This window comes from Diplodia corticola (genome assembly GCF_001883845.1).
Source record: "Diplodia corticola strain CBS 112549 chromosome Unknown scaffold18, whole genome shotgun sequence".
In the NCBI taxonomy this organism is placed as follows: domain Eukaryota; kingdom Fungi; phylum Ascomycota; class Dothideomycetes; order Botryosphaeriales; family Botryosphaeriaceae; genus Diplodia; species Diplodia corticola.
The window spans coordinates 39593-59102 of NW_017971497.1; the positions used below are offsets into that span (position 1 = coordinate 39593).

Here is a 19510-nt window from a genome sequence, read left to right on the forward strand (position 1 = left end):
GGTAGCGCGCCCAACTGCAGAGCAGGGGCTCAGGCACGAAACAAGCTGGACGTTGGAGCCAAGATGCAAGACATCCTCAACGATCGGCAGCGATCTTCTCACCTAACTTAACCAGTCAGTCACACGCGAGACAAGGGGGTGTCGCCGCACGTAGATTGTCGCCCATTGCGCAGGCCATGCTCGCCGACTCCAGCACACGGCATCCCGTCCCCGGCGGCGCACAGCCATCAGATTCTGAAGTTCGCTGCCAGCGTTGCCACAACCAGCATGGGCGGTGCCGAATGGGGCCCGCCCGCGCCCTTCCACAAAAACCTCCGATCTGATCGCCATCTACCTCCCGCTCCCGTTGATCGGTGGAAGGAGTGCTGAGGCTGGACCCTGCTGTGCTCCGTGGCGGAGGGGGTGGGTGACTGGATCGAACCGCCGGTTGGGGCTGTCGAGAAAGGGACCCTACCGCCATCTCGGTCCTATCAAGAGCAGACTGTCATTTCCCCGCAATTGGGATTTGCGGGCTTGCGCAGTCCTAAACCACGGCACTAAAAGTCCAAAATCGACGGGCCCGGGAGCGACCAATTTCCTGCTGTCTTTGACGGCCGGGCGTCGTTTGTCGACGCCTCACTCTTCTTTATTTCCCTAACCGTTAGAGAGCTGGCGCGGTAGACGGGCCGTCAGCACAGCTGGGCCTGGCCCGAGGCGTCCGTCATTGGCCGGGATGCTCCCTGGGTAGGCTAAAGGGAATGGCTTGCTAGCGGAGCCATCGGAAAAGACGGGAAGGCTGCACTAGCGGCCTCAGATGGCGGAGATATGGCCAGGGGCCGGATGGTTTTCCCCAAATACTAGCGTCATTGGAGTTGGATGGGGGCTTGCGTCTCGTCGCTTGTGCTTTGGTGTTCGACTGTATATATTCCCGGCTGCAAACCTCTTGTCCGGTGCTCTCCACCATCATCTGACTCTCCCTTCACCCCAACCTCACTCGCCAGCCGCGCATCCTCTACTTGCGTGCCTATTGTCGGACACACCGTTTCTGGAATCCCAAGCCACATACAGCAAAGATGCCTTCCAAGGTTCCCGAGGCCGTCTTCCCTCCCCTGGAGCTCCGCGAGATTGTCTATGAAGTCGTCGACCTCCTCAAGGATAGAGGAGAGACCATCTCTTGCGGTGAGACGGTAAGCCTTGCACCTTCACAGCTGACTCTCGGCTCGAGTCGGGCGGCGATGCGAATGCAAGCGGACTAGTGGCTAACGTCGTGGCGCTGTTGGTTCGCAATCGACAGGCGGCAGGTGGTTTGATCTCGGCAGCGATCCTGTCGGTGCCCGGTGCGAGCGCAGTGTACAAAGGCGGCCTTACGGTACGTAACAACCGCGCATAAAAACCCCCCCGTAATCATCTATTTTTGTGGGCCCATGAGCTGATCCTGGAAACTCTCAGCTCTACACTCTCGAGTCTCGCCTCACGTACGGTGGCTGGACCCAGGAACAGATTGATACTTTTACGGGCCCGTCGATTCACTGCGTGCTCGGACTCGCCGAGCATGTGCGGGCGCAGCTGGGCTCGACCTACACCGTGGCCGAGAGTGGGTCGGCCGGCCCTTCGAATTGGGGCAAGACTGGTACGTGTCCGGGCCACAGTCGCTGGATTTTGTGCAAAGGACTGACGCAAGACACACGATAGATAACATGAAGGCGGGCTACGTCGCGCTGGCGGTCGCTTCCCAATCGGGCTGCGTCGAGCGCGAGATCGAGACGGGGCTGGTGGACCGCGACGCCAACATGGTCAGGTTCGCGGTCGAGGCATTACGGCTGGTCAAGGACGTGATAGCGGCGGACATGGCCCGGTTCTCGGGGTGGTTGAACTGCTGAGCAAAGGAGTCGCGGTTGTGCTGGTTTTCCCGTTCTTGTTGTCATGATACCGCGCGTTGCGCCATACCCCACACCTCCTGCTCTCTTGTTTACGACAATATGTACCGTAGTAATGCGAGTAGACTTTTGCTTGTTTCATGCTTGCTTTTTCCCGCACCCGCTGCTCCCGCCTGCGCCCCGCCCAGCAGCCAACCAGGCGTGCGGGATGCTGTGACGAACCTTGGTGAGCCTTGCATGAACGACCCTGACTCGGGCAGCTGGCAGGCGAGCGGACGTGGCTTCCCGAAACCTTCGCGCAGGCTTCTGCAGGCGGGGCGTGGGGCTGCTGAAGTGATCGTCTCGAGGGCAGGATCTGCCGCAGCGTGCTGGCACCTGGCAGGCGCCGATGCAGCAAATTCCCGATCTGGGGCAATGATGCCCCGAGCGATAGATGCAGAGGCTGCAGAGGCTTGTCGGCGGCGGCGCTGACGCAGCCGAGCCGTTGGGCAGATTGCGCGCGGCGCCATGGCTGGCTGACGGCTGCGTATCACACACCCAGGCGCGGCGGTGATGGGGTTCTGGTCGAGTCAGCGGGCGCTGCAAGCACGGCCAGATCGGGGCGTCCCACTATCTGCAACCAGCAGGAAGCGCGGCTTGTCGCATCCTGATCTCGGAGTCTCGGACTCGGGAGGGGACGCGTCGGATGGATGCGTGCGACTCAGGTACACGCCAGCCACCAGCGAGCCAGGGGCGGGGGACGATACGGCATGCTGCCGAAGAAGACGGGGAAGTCGCGAGGAGCCGCATCCAATCGCTTGCAGTCGCTTGCAAGTTGCAACCACCACGTCCTCACATCCTCCACCGCCCTCCGTCGCCGCTGCCCATCGCACATGGCCACATGGCCACATCGCTCAACGCCAGCTGCCCGCTGATCCATCCCAGGTGCCAGCTCTCTCGCCCATGAGCCCGTGAGCCCCGCCTACCGATCTTCGGTCCGACGCTAAGCTTGATCGCCCAAAGGCGAGCTTGGCCCCCACGTCGATCCGTCCCTACCCAGCATGCTTTCTCCAGTCTTGGCCTCGCACGCCAACCTCACCTGGCGCCGCTGCTCTCTGCAATATCGCGCAACAGACTTTTGCGACGGCGACGAGATGGCGCGCGCGCGACGAAAATAGCCTCAGGCACCGCTGATTCAGTGCAGCCTTCAACCGCGATGCAGGGTCCACGCCCGGTGACGTGCTCGCGCCTGTGTGCGCGCGCCGCGTCTATGCGCTTGCAACGAACCGCACTGACGTAGGGACCAAGTGTTCGTCGTCTTCCGCTGCAGCTGCAATATAAAAACCAAACGTTCGCGCGCGCTGGACGTGCTAGGCTGCATCCGTCGCATGCTCCGCAACGACGCGAATGTCCGGTTGCGATTAGCTCTGTCCTCACCAGTCCCACCGAGATCCGTACCGGCTGATTTGATGTGCGTTTTTTGACTTTTTTTTTTTTTTCTCCTTCTTTTCCAATGGGCTGTGGCCACATCACTAACCTCCCTTCAGGCCTTACCGCCTGTTCTTCATGCGCTGCGTTTCAAAATTCGCCGCCCTCCTATCGGTCCGGTCTAGCACTTTCTCATGATCCGCCACTTCGCCATGGAGATTGCCGACCCATGTGCAAACGGCAACAGTAATTGTGGAACAACGCCTGGAGAGGGTCCAAGATATACCTAGAACAAAGGCCCACCTCAGCTGCTGGCTGTCGTCTTTTTCATCCGACGGAAGCGGCATCCACTCTGCCGCCCCGTCAATTCCCCGATCAGTTTCTCCGTTGGACTTGACTGTTCAAGACAAAACATCCACATGAAGCATGACTATGCTGTGGAGTGTTCATCTCGAGCAGAGCGTTTGGAGTTTAGTGATCAACATGCCCCAAGATACATTCCATACACTACTCTCATTTCCAAACTTCTACCCCGGACCAGTAAAACAGGACTGCGTAGACTTCGACGGACAATTTACCCAGGATCTCTGATCTCCAAGCCGCGACTATCATCATCACGAAACGACCCATACGGCAGATCCCTCGATGCTTCCGCTGTCTCTATACTGACGCAATTTCGTCCCCTGAAGAACCAAACGATCCCCACCTCGAGGCACTGTTCAGAGAGGACAGTGTGCGTACGCCCTGTGTACGCAATTCCTGTCTTTTTGCGCACTGGCTAGCGAATCAACAGGGTCGATCGAGTCATGACCCTCCGCTTAATGGCGATCTGATGCTGTTAGTGTGTACACTGCAGTTGACATGATCCCTTTGATTGTCCCTGAGATTTCCCATGAACGCTTTGATGCAGACAGCTTAGCGTCGTGGACCGTCAGTGGGTCTGGAGAGAAGGCCAACCAACAAGCTGATACTAGGCTAACGTGGCGCTAATTTGGCTCCAAAATCGGGCTGTCGATTGATTGCTGACGGTTGAAGTTGCCTTTTCTTGGCGCCTTGCCTCCTTTAGCATCCTACAACGCCTCCAATGCCCCCGGATCTTATCTTTTTCTCCAGCAGTCAGGCACCAATCAGCCATAAACGATTACCCCAAAATCACTTCGGAAGATTTACGCTGCTGATCCCCAACCGCGGAGTGCGTTGGCGTTGGCATGTCGTTTGGGACGCTCATGCTTGTCAATTCCAGGTTAATGGGACTTCCTTAGTGAAAGAAACTATGGACGCTGTCCATGCATTCCCTTCATGAGCCTTGCACGTATGTCTTGACTTTTTCACGGTGCTTCTACTTATTATCCCGCACGATGCCAAGGTTGGAAATCCATCTGCGGCAGTCTTCTATCGCGTAATCAAGGGATATTGCTTCCGTTTTCAGTCTATCGCAACCCCTGATTTCTTTTTTGGGACAGCAAGGTATCGCGTACCGCATCTCGACGTTATGAGCAGACGCGTGTATCGACCCCGTGTTGCTGGCTTGCCGAACAATGACACAGTGAGGCACTTCAAACCCCAACATCCGACGCCCCCCATGCCGGTGGGTAGATGTAGTTACCAGGCAAGATTGATCAAACCAGGACTCGAGCGTTAATGGTCAGATGTGATGGTACGGTGCTTGTACAGGAGCGGATGAAACCTTAGTGTACCCTCCTGAGCAGCCAAAACATCCCTTGAGAGGCTTGTCAAGGCTACTTCCTAAGCCCCGCACCGGACGAACAAGAAGGATAGTTAATAGAATCAAAAAAGCCACTGCCCAATTCTCTCCAAAAAGACAGAACTCGAACCTGGTTTCAAAAGATGCGCCTACTTCACCCTTTCACCGGCCTCCTCGCGCTCGCCGACGCACTCGGCATCGAACCCGAGCGTAACAACCAGCCTTCTACTATCTCTCCGGATCGCTCTCGTAACACACCATACGGAACCCCTCCGGCCATTTCTCCCCTCTACCCCCTCACGCCTTCCGCAACCCACTCCGCCTCCTCTACCCAATCGCTCCTACCCACACCATCCCCCTCCTCCTCCCCAAACACAACCACCGCCTGCACGCACCCCTCGGCCACAAACACCAACCTCCTCACCAACGGCGCCTTCGCCCTCGCCGACGGCGCCGGTTGGACCATCACCGGCAATTTCTCCTTCCTCCCCGGCAAATGGCCCAGCTACGGCATCGACTCCGTCCCCAGCACGTCGTCGTCGTCGTTCGACGCCAACAACGACGACGGCGACGACGGCACAGCCAACGCTTTCTACGCCAACGTCCGCGCGCCGGAGAGGCGCCAAGTCACGCTGGCGCAGGACTTTGAAAGCAACGGCGGCGGCGGCGCTGGTGGTGGGAGTAAGTTGTATTTCGGCATCGAGTTGAGGGCGAGTCGGGAGGAGCCGCCGGCGCGGGTGGGGTGCGAGTATTATTACGATTCTGGTGGCGGGGAGGAGGTGGTGGAGGAGTTGGTTGAGAGGCAGGTGCCGGTGCCGGTGGAGAGGGGGGCGTGGGCGCGGTGGGGGACGGTGTTTGATGATGGTGGTGGTGGGGGCGGTGGTGGAGAAGGGAGACGGGGCGTGAGGTGCAGGATTGTGGTGGAGGAGGGGGATTTCGACGGGAATGAGGATGTGACGGTTTTTGTTAAGAGTGTTGTTGTGGCTGGGTGCGACTAGTAGTGGAGGTGGTTGTGTGGCGTTTCTGTTCTCCTTTGGCGGTTGGCGAGGTGGGGTTTTGTGGCTGCGATGGATTATGCCGGTTTTGGAAGGCGTGGGCAAATGCAATGTGAGTCAGTTGTATCGTGATAAGGGAAGCAAACAGGTGAGATTGCGGGGGGGACGCGTGAAGACGGCTCTTGCATTCCCTCATGGCAGTTGGGCAGTGATCGATTCACCACTTTCCCACACCCACCACGCCATGGGTTTCCCGGAGCCCACAGACGAGTGGTCGGAGCACAGCGGACACTGCCACTGCGGAGCGGTCCGCTTCAGCTTCAAGCTCTCGCCGCCGCTCTCCAAATACCCGGCCAACAGCTGCAACTGCTCCATCTGCACGCGTAACGGCTATGTCGTCGTGTACTCCCAAAAGAAGGACTTCGAGCTCCACACGCCGCCCGACGCGCTGGCGGCCTACACGTTCGGCCTGGAGAGGTCGTGGCACAAGTTCTGCAAGACTTGCGGCAGCAGTGTCCTGATCGACGTCATCCCAGGAAAGGGCCCGGCCCTGGTCGGCGTGAATGTATGTGCCGCCGACTTATTGTACGAAGCTGCCGCCTGCTAAACTAACGCACCGCAGGTCCGCATGCTTGACGACTTCGACATGGACAAGCTGGTGCTGAACAAGGGTGGATGCAAGTGCGGTGTAGCCCTTAGCGTACTTTAAGCCGTGTGTGCGGGCAGCCGTGCACCTCCGCGATTTTCTTGGTACCATAGCTCCAAACAACCTCAATCCAACCCCTCAGCCACCATGATACCAATACGCCGCGCCCCCAATGGCGCTTCTCGCACCCTCTCCTCTCTGGCGCGCCCGTCCCCTCGCTCGCGACCGCGACCGCGCCCGCTCTCGGCGACAACGACAACACCACCACCACCACGCTTCTCCTCCACCTCCACGACCGCGCCTCCACCACCACCACCGTCCTCGAAGCCCGCGCCCGCGCCCGCCCCCTCCGACTCCAACCCCGCCGCGCCACCCCCGCAACAGCAGCAACAGCAACAACAACAACAACAACAACAACAACAACAACAACAACAACAACAACAACAACAACAACAAGCACCACCACCCCCACCACCAAAGCAGCCCCGCCGCTCCCTCCGGCCCCTCATCTACGCCACCCTCTTCCTCGGCGCCGGCCTCGTCGCCGGCAACATCGTGCGCTTCGCCGTCGCCCCGCCACCGCTGCCCGACGCCGGCACCGAAATGGACGCCGCGCTGTCGGCAAAGCTGCGCGAGGAGCTGGACCGCCTGCCCGTCGTGCGCGAGATGGAGGGGAAGACGACGACGACGACGACAATGACAGCGACACACGGCGGGGGGCGGGGGGCTGATGGGGATGGGGATGGGTGGGTGGAGGTGGAGCCGTGGGGGGTGGGTGTGTCGGCGGCGGCGGCGGTGGCGGCGGTGCTGGGAGGAGGTGGGAGCGGGAGCGGGAGCGGGAGGGATAGCGGGAGGGATGGCGGGGTGGTGATGGAGGGGGAAGGGCGGCAGAAGTCAAAGGGAGGTTGGTTCGGCGGATGGGGAAGCGGCACGAAAGATGAAGAGCAGCACGCTGTTGTCTTCATGGGAGACGAGAAGCACATGGTGGCGCAGACGCTGGCCGCGATGAAGGGCTTCGGCCCCGCGCGGCGGTGGGTCAACCGCGCCACGCGCGAGTCGGTCACGGTCTTCTGGGTCGGCGGCGGGCTGACGGGCTGGCCCGGCGTCGCGCACGGCGGCGCGTTGGCGACGGCGTTTTGCGAGGCGTTTGGAGGTGAGTAAGAATCTTGCGCGCCGTGGTTTCTTCGCGCCTCTTTTGCTTTCTTGTGGGAGCTGACGTGTATATGTGTTGCAAACAGCACCCAGCCCCGCCCAGCTGTCCCTGACTTATCTCGCACCGACCATGGCGAGCAACTTCTTCGTGCTCAAGGCCGCCCCGGCGCCGCCCGCGCCTGCCCCGAGCACCGAGTTGCCGCCTCAGAAAGACATGACGAAGCGTCCCGTGCCAAGTGAAGAGAGGCCGGTAGATGGAGGCGAGGAGTGGAGCGGGACGCTGCAGGCGGTGCAGGGGAGGGTGTGTGTGAAGGCGAAGGCGGTGGTGCCACGGTGAGGGTGGGTGTTCATGTGGATCAGGTTTCTGTTACAAGGCAATCATGAGAAGAATACTGCCTCCCTCCATTCGTTAAGAGAAGGGAATCATCGTTGCAATAGCCGAGCGCATGTCAAAACCCGCACGCCTTTGGCAGAGGCATCCTGGAAGGGTCATTCACATATGCGCCTGGTCTGCTATAGAGAAAGGATGCCCTCGCGTGCGCACTGTAGAAACAACATTGTCTAGACGAATGAGAAGACGTACACACGTTGTAAACTGCAAATTATGGATATCACAGGGTCGAAAAAATTCATGAACTCGTAATCATTATCGTAGACTTAAGCTACTTTCCACCGACGATGCCCATGCAAGACTGAGCGAGCAAGAGCAGAGTAAAGAAAAACTCCGATGCTACCGCATTGAAGAATGAAGAACACGGGGTATTGAGGGTATCTTCGTCTCGCAACCATCCACACAGCCTCTTCTTCGCCATCATCCCCCCTCTCAACTTCCCACCATGCAAAGTAACTGAAACCTCGTGACTCGAAAAGGAAAAAAAAAAAAAGCTGATAATACACTTCGGATAATCGAACCGGTCGGAGATCGAGCGGAATAGACTGACACGAGGTGTGAGGCCGGACCGTCCATGCTCGTTCTCGTTTGTTGGCGCAAAAAGGTTCATGCCGATGGAGGGTCGTGACGTGACTCAAAGTCGCTCGGGAAGCGGATTGTTCAAACGGCGGTGAAAAGAGGCGAGAACGTTCAGGCGGTCCTTCGTTGGCTGTTTTCCTCACACCTCACGGCTATACATGGCTAGTTGTCATGCGGCGCCGGCGACCGCCCATGCGGTTGCAGGTCAGGCATCCGATGATGATGTCGAAGACGGCGACGATGCCGTTGATGATGGCCTTGATGACGGCAGCAATGCCGTTGACGACGGCCATGAGGGCCGCGCCGATGGCCTGGAAGACCGACTTGATCTGTTGGAGAAAAAAGCGTTAGTGAGGCTGGTTGGGGGAGGTGGGGGAGCTTTTGGTTGGTGAGACGTACGCAGGACACGACAGCGCCCATGGTGAAGGTTGGATGTGGATGTTGTGGTGGAGGGTTCAGGCGTGGAGAGTGGTTGTTTGTGTTGTGGTTGCTGTTGATTGGAATGTGTGGAGCTGGAGAGGTGAAGAAGAGCAGCACGGCGAGGCCCTTTTAACGGCGATGCCTGGTTGCCGCGCCTTCCAAAGCATGCAAGAAAGGCCAGAAGCAACGGGCAGCATAGCGATGACGTCGCACGCAAACAGGGCCCCGGTGCCGCGCCCCGTAGGTACAGGTCGGAAATGACGGCCGCGCAGATACCGCACTGCACGCGCGCCGAATCCAGATAAGCTCATCGCCCGCCTCCACTTCCCGCCCCGGGCGCGCAATTACAATCTGGGATCTTGTGCGAGGCGCAAAGCGCGGGCACGGGTGTGCGGCTGCAACCCATGACCCATGACATCGTCGCTCCGGCCTCTCTCTCGTCGTTGAATCTCTCTCCCGCGCACCAGCCACAGTTGCCAGGGAAGCCGGGCGGAGCAGGCCAGGCATCATCCATGCAAGCGCCGCAGTCCAGACGCCAGAAGCAGCACCCAAATCCTGCTTTTGACCCCGACCCTTGACGCAATCTCCACCCATCGGGAAACGACGCCCCCAGCCTTTGGCCAAACACGGCACCCGTCTTGCATGAGTGGCGTCGTGGCGCTCTTGTGTTCGCCTCCGCCCATCGGTTGCAGCCACAGGTGTTGATCGCACAGAACTCGATCCCCATCGTTGATGAGACAAAGGCCCGTGGCTGATGCGGATTTTCCCTTTCCGGCGCATGCGCTTTCCATGCCGCCGCCGGTTTTGCCGCTCTGCCGCCGTCTGGACCAACCATTCGTGCGGGAAACACCAGTGTGCATCGCCTGCGCTCGCCCCGATGCAAGTAGTACCTGTGTGTGGAGGTAAGCCAATACTGTGTACGTGATGTGAGCATCCAGACCAGATGGCGTGACGTCATTTCGCAAAAGAGCCCGCCCGGTGCGTCAGCAAGGAATCCTTGTCGCAGGTCTCCTGTCCAGAAGGAAAAGAAAGGGTGCTTGGCGGTGGAGTCCTTGCCGGCCTGCAAGCGGTCAGAGCTCCACCCGTCTGTTGCGCAACCTTCGCTCTTCTCTCCCGTTCACGCCGTTCCTTCGGCCGCGTGCCCGACTTGATCGTCAACCCGTTAGAATTTGCACGCATTCCGCCCGTTGTCGGGGCGAGCGGCACCGCCGCATGATGCATTCCGAGCATCATTGCGATGGAAAAGAGTAAAAGAACCGATCACCCTCCAGGTTGCATACTTGATTCCTGCAAGACGAACGGAGAAACGCACATCCTTCAATCACTTTACCGGGTTCCTTCAGTCCATTGCCCGCGTCTCATCTTTAGTATTAAATTCATCAAAGCAAGCAATGGCTATGCCTCTGTGCCCCTTCACAATTCCCGCTGATCGATCAACGATTCCACCTCGGTAAACGTCTTCCATCACGAGAAGCCTGTCGTACTCCGCCCCCGCTCCGATTAAGGAAAAGAGAAGTCAAAGTCTTCTCCTGCTGCACGTTTCCATCGCATTCAGCCCGCCATCGTCCACCCACGTTCTCCCGACCATTGACAGACCAAGCCAAATGACTGGAGGAGAAAAATCATGAACATCTCTCAGGACCGAGGAACGGACTATGCCGACGTTCATCTTCGTGGGAACCGGCCGACTCTAATCTTGCGCCAATGAATATGCAGATGCTTGAATGCGTCAAAGCTGAGGCTGTCATGTGCCTCCAACGCAGTGTAGTATGCGCTTCCCATGAATACCTGTTTTCCACAAACTCCTCATCCTTTCCTAAATTCGTGCGCATAAGTTGTACGGTTTTTTATTTTTCGTTTCAATCGTTAAGTCATATCGTCAGAGAAAAAGAAACGGCCGTTCGCCCTTTATGATGTCGAGTTGCGCCCGGGCGGATGCTGCTCCTGTCGGACTGACGTGGTGCCGTCAGGAGGTTGCTGGTAATCCCCCTCTTCGCGATGCTCCGTAATCTGCCTGTTCAGCTGCGGGAGCTCGGGGATCCCGGTCGGTGTGCCCATGCGAGATATACGTTCGGAGCTCATTGCATTTCCAAGACTGGTGGATCTTTGTCGACCAAGGCTGTTGGCTCGGGAACGTGAACGCCCATGCCCGTGACTAGTGGAGCGCGAGTGACCCAGACTGTTCGTACGCGTATGGCCACTGGTCGTGGGTCCCTGATCGAGGTCCATATCGAGGAAGTCGCGCGAGCTCCAGCTGGCACGGTGTACACGAGCTGTGCGTGGCAAGCTGGTGTAAGACACCTGGCTCATGATACTTGGCGCCCGTTTGGGCCCTGGCGGAGGTCGTGTGCCCTCTTCACTGATCCTGGCATTCGCATTTCCTTGGATTGACATTTCGGATCCACGAGGGTCGTTGCCAATTTCAGCAAGGAAATCAGCGTCTTCGTCCTCAATCTTGGCAACTCGGCGCACTGAAGACACATTGAAGCCTACTTTGGGCTCCTCCGGAGTGGGTGGTGGGATGACAGGTGCTGGAGGTTCGGGCGGAAGGTCCTTCATCGCCTTGTCCAGGTGCGCGAAGTATTTGTCTCGAAGATTCCTCCAATTCCGCGGTTTGAACACCTCTTTCTCGCGGTGACGCTTCACCGACATCCAGCTGGAGCAGGCGCCCACAATGATTGCAATCATGAGGACGATAGTCAGGACTCCCTGAATAACGATGATGACAATACCAATGACGGTCGTCGGGATGCGTGCGATGTTAAAACGGATGTCGAAAGCCGCAGAGAGAGCAACGGTGGCGACTTTGCTGAAGCCTAGAAGATAAACCATCAGGGCGTTTAGACGCTGGGACTCAAACGGCCGCATGATGATGATTGCAACGAAAGCCAGAAATTCCACCACTAGCAGACCGAAAACTTGGACCAGCGGATGACCTGATGCACCAGCAAGGAAGCAGGCACGGACAAACTCATAGAAGAGCCAGCACGTGAAGAACCACCAACGGGTACGTCTGAACCGGGAGGCGAGCCAGCCAAACTTCTTGGTGTACTCTTCGTCCTCGTGCACGGATTTTTGGGTCTCAGGACTGTTGTGAGAGATGCGCCAAAAAGGAAGGCTGCCAGTGTAGACCTTCTCTTCATCATCCTGGTGAGCACTTGCTCGGTAGAAGCGGAACCAAGGGATGCAACCAAGAACTCTCCGGCGTTCCAGATTGATACGGTCAGGCTGCGAGACATAGTTCCCAACTCTTATCCGGTAGTAGCAAGCATATGCGGCAACGCCGAACATGCCGCATAGGAAGATTATGAATACGATTGCAGCCACAGCCAAGACTCCGGGACCGCCTTCGTAAGTAAACTGGAAGAGAGTTAGGAAGATCATGGTGAAGAAGCCGATGAATAGCGTTCTCAGAGCAGCTAGCGCCGTGAATCCAATCCAATGAGACCTGAAGTAAGTGAGACGATCCCTTTTGACGGCCTTGATGCGAATAAGGCCCTCGATGAGCCATTTGAATGCCACAACGGAGGCTGAGACGATTACCAGCAGGATGAGAAACCAGAGGAAACCGGTCATGAAGGCGTTGGAAGCTGGTATTTCCTCTTCGGCCAACGTCCCAGCGAATCCTGAGTAATTTCCAGGTAGAGGAAGACCGGGCTTGACAGGATCACCATACCAAGAATAACCGTTGTTGTTGTCCACGAGCGCGCGCTTAGCAAGGGCTCTCTCGAGCCGAGGTGAGTGGTGATCAAAAATGTCTTTTCTCCACAGGTGCATGGCGGCCTTCTTGGCGGCCTTCTTGACGGTCCTTTTGATGGCTCTCCGGTAGATCAAGGAGATGTCGTAGCCGCCGCCAATGTTGCTGTTGTCCGAATCGGCGCTAGCTGCACCTACGGCCGAGGTATTGCCCATGTTTGAGCCGATGAAGTTGTTGATGGAGTTTTGCATAGCTTCAGTGTAGATAAGACCACCGGACCATGCGTAGTTGCTCCAGAATGCCACGAGCACACTCGGCCAGTTCATGGACAATGCTCCAGTAAAGAAGATATGCTGCAGAACAGCAAAGACCACAAAGACGGACATTGAGTGTGCGTAGTGCTTGCGCATTGCCGGCACATCACTTCCGTATATGGCAGTAGCGAAGGATGCAACTAAGGCAATGAACGCGAATATGCCCAGGATTGACCCAACTGCATACGGATGGGAGAAGGTGGAGCCGTTCGTGATGACTGCGGAGTAACAGCCAATCAGCTGCTGCGTGGAGTTCGCAAAGATGCGGAGGATTGCTTGGCCCTCGAAATCCGGAATTGTGTATGCAATGCCTGTTCCGTATCAGTCACCGTGCTGCAAGCGTGTGTCGACCGACTCACTGGGGATATTCTGGACGTCAGACTCTGCCACTGGGATGATTCCGCTGGCTTCGATCGAGACGTTGCTTTGTACAGGACAAAGACTGTCGATGTTGGCGTTGCAAGGGTTGAAAATGAGCTCGAATTGGCTTTCGCCATAGGCGTAGACGGCGATGTACACTGCAACAATCAGCTTCTCAGGCCATTGACGACCGGGCAATCTACATACTCATCAGCCCTTCGCTCTCTATGTTGGTATCGCCTGCCAAATGGAAAAGCACGGTCATGTTGTCCTTGTAGAAGGCGGCGTCGAAGCGAGTGACATTGATGCTGCTGTCGCCCATGCAGTCTCCAAAGTTCGACGTGTACAGTGAGGGTCGGCGATTGTCCCTGACCAGGACGGTCTCGCCATCGATGGTAGCATCGACATAGGTAACGCCGTCAAGTACGGTCTGAGAGAGGGCGAGCTGGAAAAGGGAAAGGAAGGCGAGCAGCGCCAGCCATGGCGACCGCATCTCCATGGTGTCGGCGAGAGTTTGGAAGATTCAGGATGGGCGCATAAGGGCTGAAGGTGAGAGTCGGGAAACGGCACAAGTAGTTCGTGCCCAGACTCGTACCCAGCCACTCGGGGCGGGCTGGCGACTAACGCGAGGGACCAAGGAACACTTTTGCGGTGCAGGGTGAGCTGGACAACGCGGTGACCAGAGGAACGAGAGCGGGACGCGGGGGAGCGGCAGCGCGTAGGCACGCGGAGGGTCGTGGTCCGTGATGGTTGCGCGGGTTACGGCGTCCAGGCCGGGGCGTGAGAGTTGTCTTGGTGCAGCACCGGGTCGGGCAGTGGTGCGCTTTCCTTTGAGGCGTGCGGTGAGCAGGGCGGCGGGTTCTTGAATGGTTCAGCGCCGGCGGCTCTGGAGCACGCTCGGACGGGCGCTTCACGCCGGGCTGGGGCTCTTGCGGTGAGGGCGATACCTATGGCCGGCGCAATCGCGCAACGATAGGCGCGGGAAGGTGCGGAATGGAAGTCGCGGCAGGAACGAATCCCGGCTCTGGAGCGGCGGAAAAGTGGGCGGCACAGCGGCTCCCCTGCGCGAAGCACCCTGTCAGCAGAAGCCGGGGGGAGAAGGGCGACACGGCGAGACGCTGGACGCGCCGCCGGCGTGCTCGCCGCAGGTTTATAATAGCAGCCCGCCGCAGCGCCCGCAACCTCGCAGCCTGTTTGACGCAGCACAGGAATGCCGTGCGCGCACCAGCTGCCGCGCGGGCCGACGCTCGACGGACGGGCGAGCTAGAAGCTGGCGCACGGCCAAGCGGCCAGCGACTCTCACTAGGCGCACATCTCCCGGCGATTCTTGCCTGCCCTGACAACCCCAGCTACGTGTTCCTCGCCGACACCATCCGTTGACTCACGGCCATCATCGACGCTCTGTGGCTCCAGGAAAACGCGCTGTCGCACTCGTCTGACCGGTGCATCGTGCGGCCGAGGCCCGCCGTGATTTGCTGTCGACGCCACAATCCGCCGTGCGCTGGCTCTGCCACTGCCTTGAAACCACCACCCGCTTGCCAGTGACTTACCCCGTCTTGCTGCGTACAGACTTGTGGCCTGCACCGCCAGCGCTACTTCCGCTTGTGGAGATGGCATCCAGCCCGGGCTTTGGCCTACCCCGATGCGGCTTGGGCAGTCGGCCAGGAAGGATCATTAAGGTGCTCCATGATCGCATTGATGCTCAGCGCAAGGAAGATCTAGGGACTAGCTGAGCTGAGCTTGCGGTCTCCTTCAACACCTGCCAGCCTTCCTCCAGCCTTGCGCCATCATTTCCGCGTCATTGCACCGATCTCCACCGCCCCGACCACCGTGCAAGTGCACACTAAAGCCAGGCGGTCCGTCCGTGCCGTCTGTCAATCAAAGCACTAACTTGACGTCGCCTTGTCTCCCAGCCGTCACTACTCTTGGATGGTGCGCTCTCTTTCTTTGTACCTGTCGTCGTACGATTTGACGCTTGCAGAACGCTACCGGCCCGATTTGACCGGATCTCCCACTGCATGAAACGTTTCAGAAGCAGCGCGGGAGCAAAGCAATCGTCGAGCAGTTCCGTCACTTTTCCAAGCACGGTGCGCGTGGTCAGCGTAGTCGCATGTCAATTGACTAATGCTTGCGTAAGAATATACCTCGGACTTTGACTCGCACCTTGGATTCCCTCGTTCGGGACCAAGCATAGGGTAAGACTTATCTCTAGCCTCACCCGTCACCATCCGTGCGTGCTGCACTCCATCACCCGACTCTGACTGTTCTCGCTGGCTCGATCGTCGGAGCCGACTCGTTGCTCTTGCATCTCACCTCGACCCCTCATTGGCACAAGAGACATTCATCGACGCCAAAGGATCTCTCTTTCTTGTTGTCTTTACTTGTTCGATTGAGCGTGCTCTGCACCTCGCTCGGTCGGTAAGCCAAATACGTTCGTCAGCTTATCGCCGCAACGAGTAGGGCGCTCTGTGAGGTGGCATTCTTGGACACCTTCACATGCGAGAGTAAGCCACGACAATCGTCTCGGCCAGCGAACTTATCTGCCTTCGCAGCGCAGCAAATCCAAAATTCACGACACCCGCTGTGAGCAATGCACTTGGATCACATGAGAAAAACGGGTCCATGTTCCAGAGCTTTCACCGCCGCTGCAGCAAAGGAAGCTGATCGGCCTCTGGAGGTTCACCCACTACTCCACGGTGGCTGGTAGACGGCGCGCCTGAAGAAACGTGGAGCTGGCCCGATTCGGGCCTTCCGTTCAGCCTCTTCGTTATACGCGTACCACACCTCCGTCATCATCTCCTGAAAATCCTTTGCTGTGTAGCATCACTTTCCCAATCATTTAGGCATCGTGAGTCAGTCTGCTCATCTCAATTCCGACCACATCTACAAGTCATGGTTGTCACATTAGGTGACGAAAGGAATTGGCCTACGGCAATCCTTTGTGTGGACAGTTGAAACAAGTACACCTACGTAGATGCGAGTATTGAAACTGTACAAATGCATCCAGATAAGATTCCACTACGCGGTAGGTGGGTCAAGCTATTCAGTCACCCATTCTGTTGTTTGATTGTATGGCCTCTTGACCAGTTTCAATTCCTGCCCTGCCACTGTTCTGTCCCTCTTTTCACGCATCGTCCCGTTCGCTAAAGAAGAGCATGGTGCGGTGTTGAAGCCGCGGCATTCTACAACAACAAAATTTTCATTCATCAATGAGATCACTTCGTCACGCAGGCAGAGACTGCGAGTGTCACTTGACCCTCGTCCCAAACGCAGGGTAAGAGCGCTGTGGTCTGAGCCGGCCGGTGTGGTCGACAAAATCGACGGCATTGCTTGCCACTATGCACCAGCCTACTACACGCCTACACACCATACACTTTATTTATTTGCGTACCATCTTCGGTCCTCACTTTCTCACCCAACCAGTCACGCCGCTGTCGCTCGGCTCGAGAATCGAGCAGACTGGCATCAAAACGTCACGGCTGAGCAGTAACCGAGCCCGTCCGCTTTGGCATTATTGGTTTCTTTTTTCTTCAGATGAAAATGGAAGGATATGTTGCTAGTGTTACCGATGAAGCATTTGCAAATTTGGGTTGACAGGGGGGAAGATATTAATGTAGGTGTCTGCGGTGCAAGAGTAAGTTGTTTGGGCCGGATTTACCCCACTTGAGGTGTTATTTGCGCCACGCTCCCGCTGAGCTAGCTGATTTGTGATGTGTTGCGCTTCCTGGAAGCAGCTTCCGTCGTCGACGCTCGACCCTAAGGACGGCACTTCAAACCTCAGATCGTTGGCACTGTATGCGATCCCCTTCAGCTCGCTTATAGCCATATCGTTCAAAGTGGAGTACGCGGTATCGAGCAGCATTCATTCCCGTTCTACAGTTAGACATTCTTTTGAATAAGCCCGTCTGAACTTAGTATTTAATCCTCCTCCTGTTGTATGCTAGTATTGAAGTGGAAGAGTAATGCTTGCAGACTGATTGATGGTCATAATGGGTGAGACTTCTAGCAGAATAATGATTTATCAGTGGTGGTCCGTCACCCACTCAAGTGTGCATGCGACGTCGGCGGTGGTCGGTCGTCGATCAATCGAATGTCCCAGCCAAAAGGTCTGGGAGATCTGCCAGCTGAGTCAGCGTCATCTGTGGGACCTCTTGTTGGGTTGCCAAATTTGTAACTTCTAGAACAATCGGCTGCTTTGATCAGACGCAAGGTATGACTGGACACGCATGTTTAGTCGAAGAAGTAGGCGAAGATGGGTCGCTCGATGTCTCGAGTATGTCTGCCCTCTTGAGAAAATGGTGAAAGAGAGAAGGAACGTGGCTTGCTACGAGTGCCGCAGCATTGCTCAGAGCTTACGCTAGGCTGGTCTGTCTTGCGTGATGATTTCTGTGATATTGAAAGCCACAATATCGCCTAGCCTTTACGCGTCGGCAGTCTCCATCTCGAACTCCGGTTTAGGTTCTCAGGGGCAAAGAGAAGCAGTGTGCTACCACGTGGCGGGTGACGCGTAGAATTATCCCTCAGCCCCAGTATGCACAGTAATAGTTAGTTTAGGGAGGGGTCCGTTCATAGATGTTGATCCATTGGCTGAGAGTTGATGTTGCCAAGTGATGCAACCCCACAGGCAATGGTGGGGCTTCTCATGAGTTGTCCTTTCCAGCCTACGAATGGATTGCTCGCAGACATCAACCCTGATTATTCTTGTTGAGCTCAGGAGACAGTCAGAATCGACGGGCCTTTTCGGCTCGGATTTTAATTAAGCTGAAGACTGATGGTTCGGAGATTCGGATTTGCCTGATTTCTCGTATGGATCCCCGCCTTATTTCCAAGGCGGCGGGAGTTGGGGTGCCCAAGGCTCTCAGGATGGGAAGGGCCGATCTCTATCGAGTGGGATGGGTAGGTGTCTAGCGTTGAGACTCCCGTGTGGTTCTGTGAGGTGATGGCACCACAAAATGCTGATACGTAAACGTAGCAGGCTGATTGATGTAGGGCTGTGTGCAGGCGAGATGATATTGAACAGTGGCCTGTCGAGCAAGGCGTTCCTCGCAGCTCCGGCGATGGGTGAGGCAAACAAACTACTACCAAGTCTCCACAGCATCGCGATAGCCGCGATCGAGGCCAGGGTCGGCGACCAAGGAGGCCCATTGAGCTTGGCGTCGGCGACGAGACCAGATTGAGGGGTTGTGCTGAGACTTGGGCGATACGAGACGCAGAGTCGCGGTACAGGCGGGCGGGACGAAGAGGCGATGCAGCCAGATGTGATGTCAAATACATGCAGAAAGGCCGTGACGGAGCGGAGCAGGGTCCAGACTGGCGCATGCGCGGGTTTTGGCAGGAGAGTTCGCGGGCCAAGCAGACGGAAGCATGTCGTCGGCGTCGAGGGCGCGGGCTTAGCGAGGCCCCGATCGGGTGCGCCAGGCCGGTTTGGGATGGCCGGCGCTTGCTCGCGGGCTGCCAGCCAACCACGCCGCCTTCATCTCCTGCTGCTCATCACTTCTCCACCTCCCGCCTTGCCCCATCACGTCCATGCCGGCAATGCAGGTCCTGATTCCTGGACCCTAGCTCGGCCTGCGCGTCGCCGTCAGTCTGCCGACGCCACCGCGCCCGGCTCGCGCACCGTTTGGGACGACAGCCCTGGCCGCCGCCCGTTGGCTGCCAGCTCCACCCCGGCCTCTGCCCTCTGATTGCGCAGCTCGACTTCGATAGCGTGCATTGGCGGCGAATCTGCCGTTCTTCGAGTCATCGAGCATCGCGTCCGCTCCGGGCTGCGCGCGCTCGTGACCAGCGACGCGCACCGTCTCGGCCTCCAAGGCCGCATCTCTCTGCGCAGGACCGCCACGCCGCGGCCGGTGGCGGCCATGCCGCCGCGCGCCGGCTGCACGGGCGACGGTAGGGATGCAGGGCGCATCTCCTGCCGGCTGCTGGCCGAGCGATCGCTGGCCAATGTCGGGCTGCATGCTGCCGCGCCACGGCTCAATATCGCGGAGA

General features: G+C 57.7%; 4 protein-coding genes across 4 annotated transcripts; 3 read left to right on the forward strand and 1 right to left on the reverse strand.

The window, feature by feature from the left end:
- Window positions 1–1052: 1052 nt before the first annotated feature.
- Window positions 1053–1859, forward strand: BKCO1_1800017 (competence damage-inducible protein; the record flags this gene model as incomplete). Its single annotated transcript, XM_020271791.1, has 4 exons — window positions 1053–1166; window positions 1274–1348; window positions 1429–1609; window positions 1672–1859. The coding sequence occupies 4 exons, from the start codon at window positions 1053–1055 to the stop codon at window positions 1857–1859; spliced, it is 558 nt and encodes a 185-aa protein (XP_020131525.1).
- Window positions 1860–5111: 3252 nt separating this feature from the next.
- Window positions 5112–5966, forward strand: BKCO1_1800018 (uncharacterized protein; the record flags this gene model as incomplete). The annotated part of the gene is made up of 1 exon (XM_020271792.1): window positions 5112–5966. One exon carries the CDS (start codon window positions 5112–5114, stop codon window positions 5964–5966), a length of 855 nt encoding a protein of 284 aa, XP_020131532.1.
- Window positions 5967–6207: 241 nt separating this feature from the next.
- On the forward strand, window positions 6208–8098 carry BKCO1_1800019 (aldehyde-activating protein; the record flags this gene model as incomplete). The annotated part of the gene is made up of 4 exons (XM_020271793.1): window positions 6208–6528; window positions 6586–6644; window positions 6723–7762; window positions 7848–8098. 4 exons carry the CDS (start codon window positions 6208–6210, stop codon window positions 8096–8098), a joined length of 1671 nt encoding a protein of 556 aa, XP_020131531.1.
- Window positions 8099–11059: 2961 nt separating this feature from the next.
- Window positions 11060–14021, reverse strand: BKCO1_1800020 (transient receptor potential ion channel; the record flags this gene model as incomplete). Its single annotated transcript, XM_020271795.1, has 3 exons — window positions 11060–13473; window positions 13522–13680; window positions 13730–14021. 3 exons carry the CDS (start codon window positions 14019–14021, stop codon window positions 11060–11062), a joined length of 2865 nt encoding a protein of 954 aa, XP_020131453.1.
- Window positions 14022–19510: the final 5489 nt, after the last annotated feature.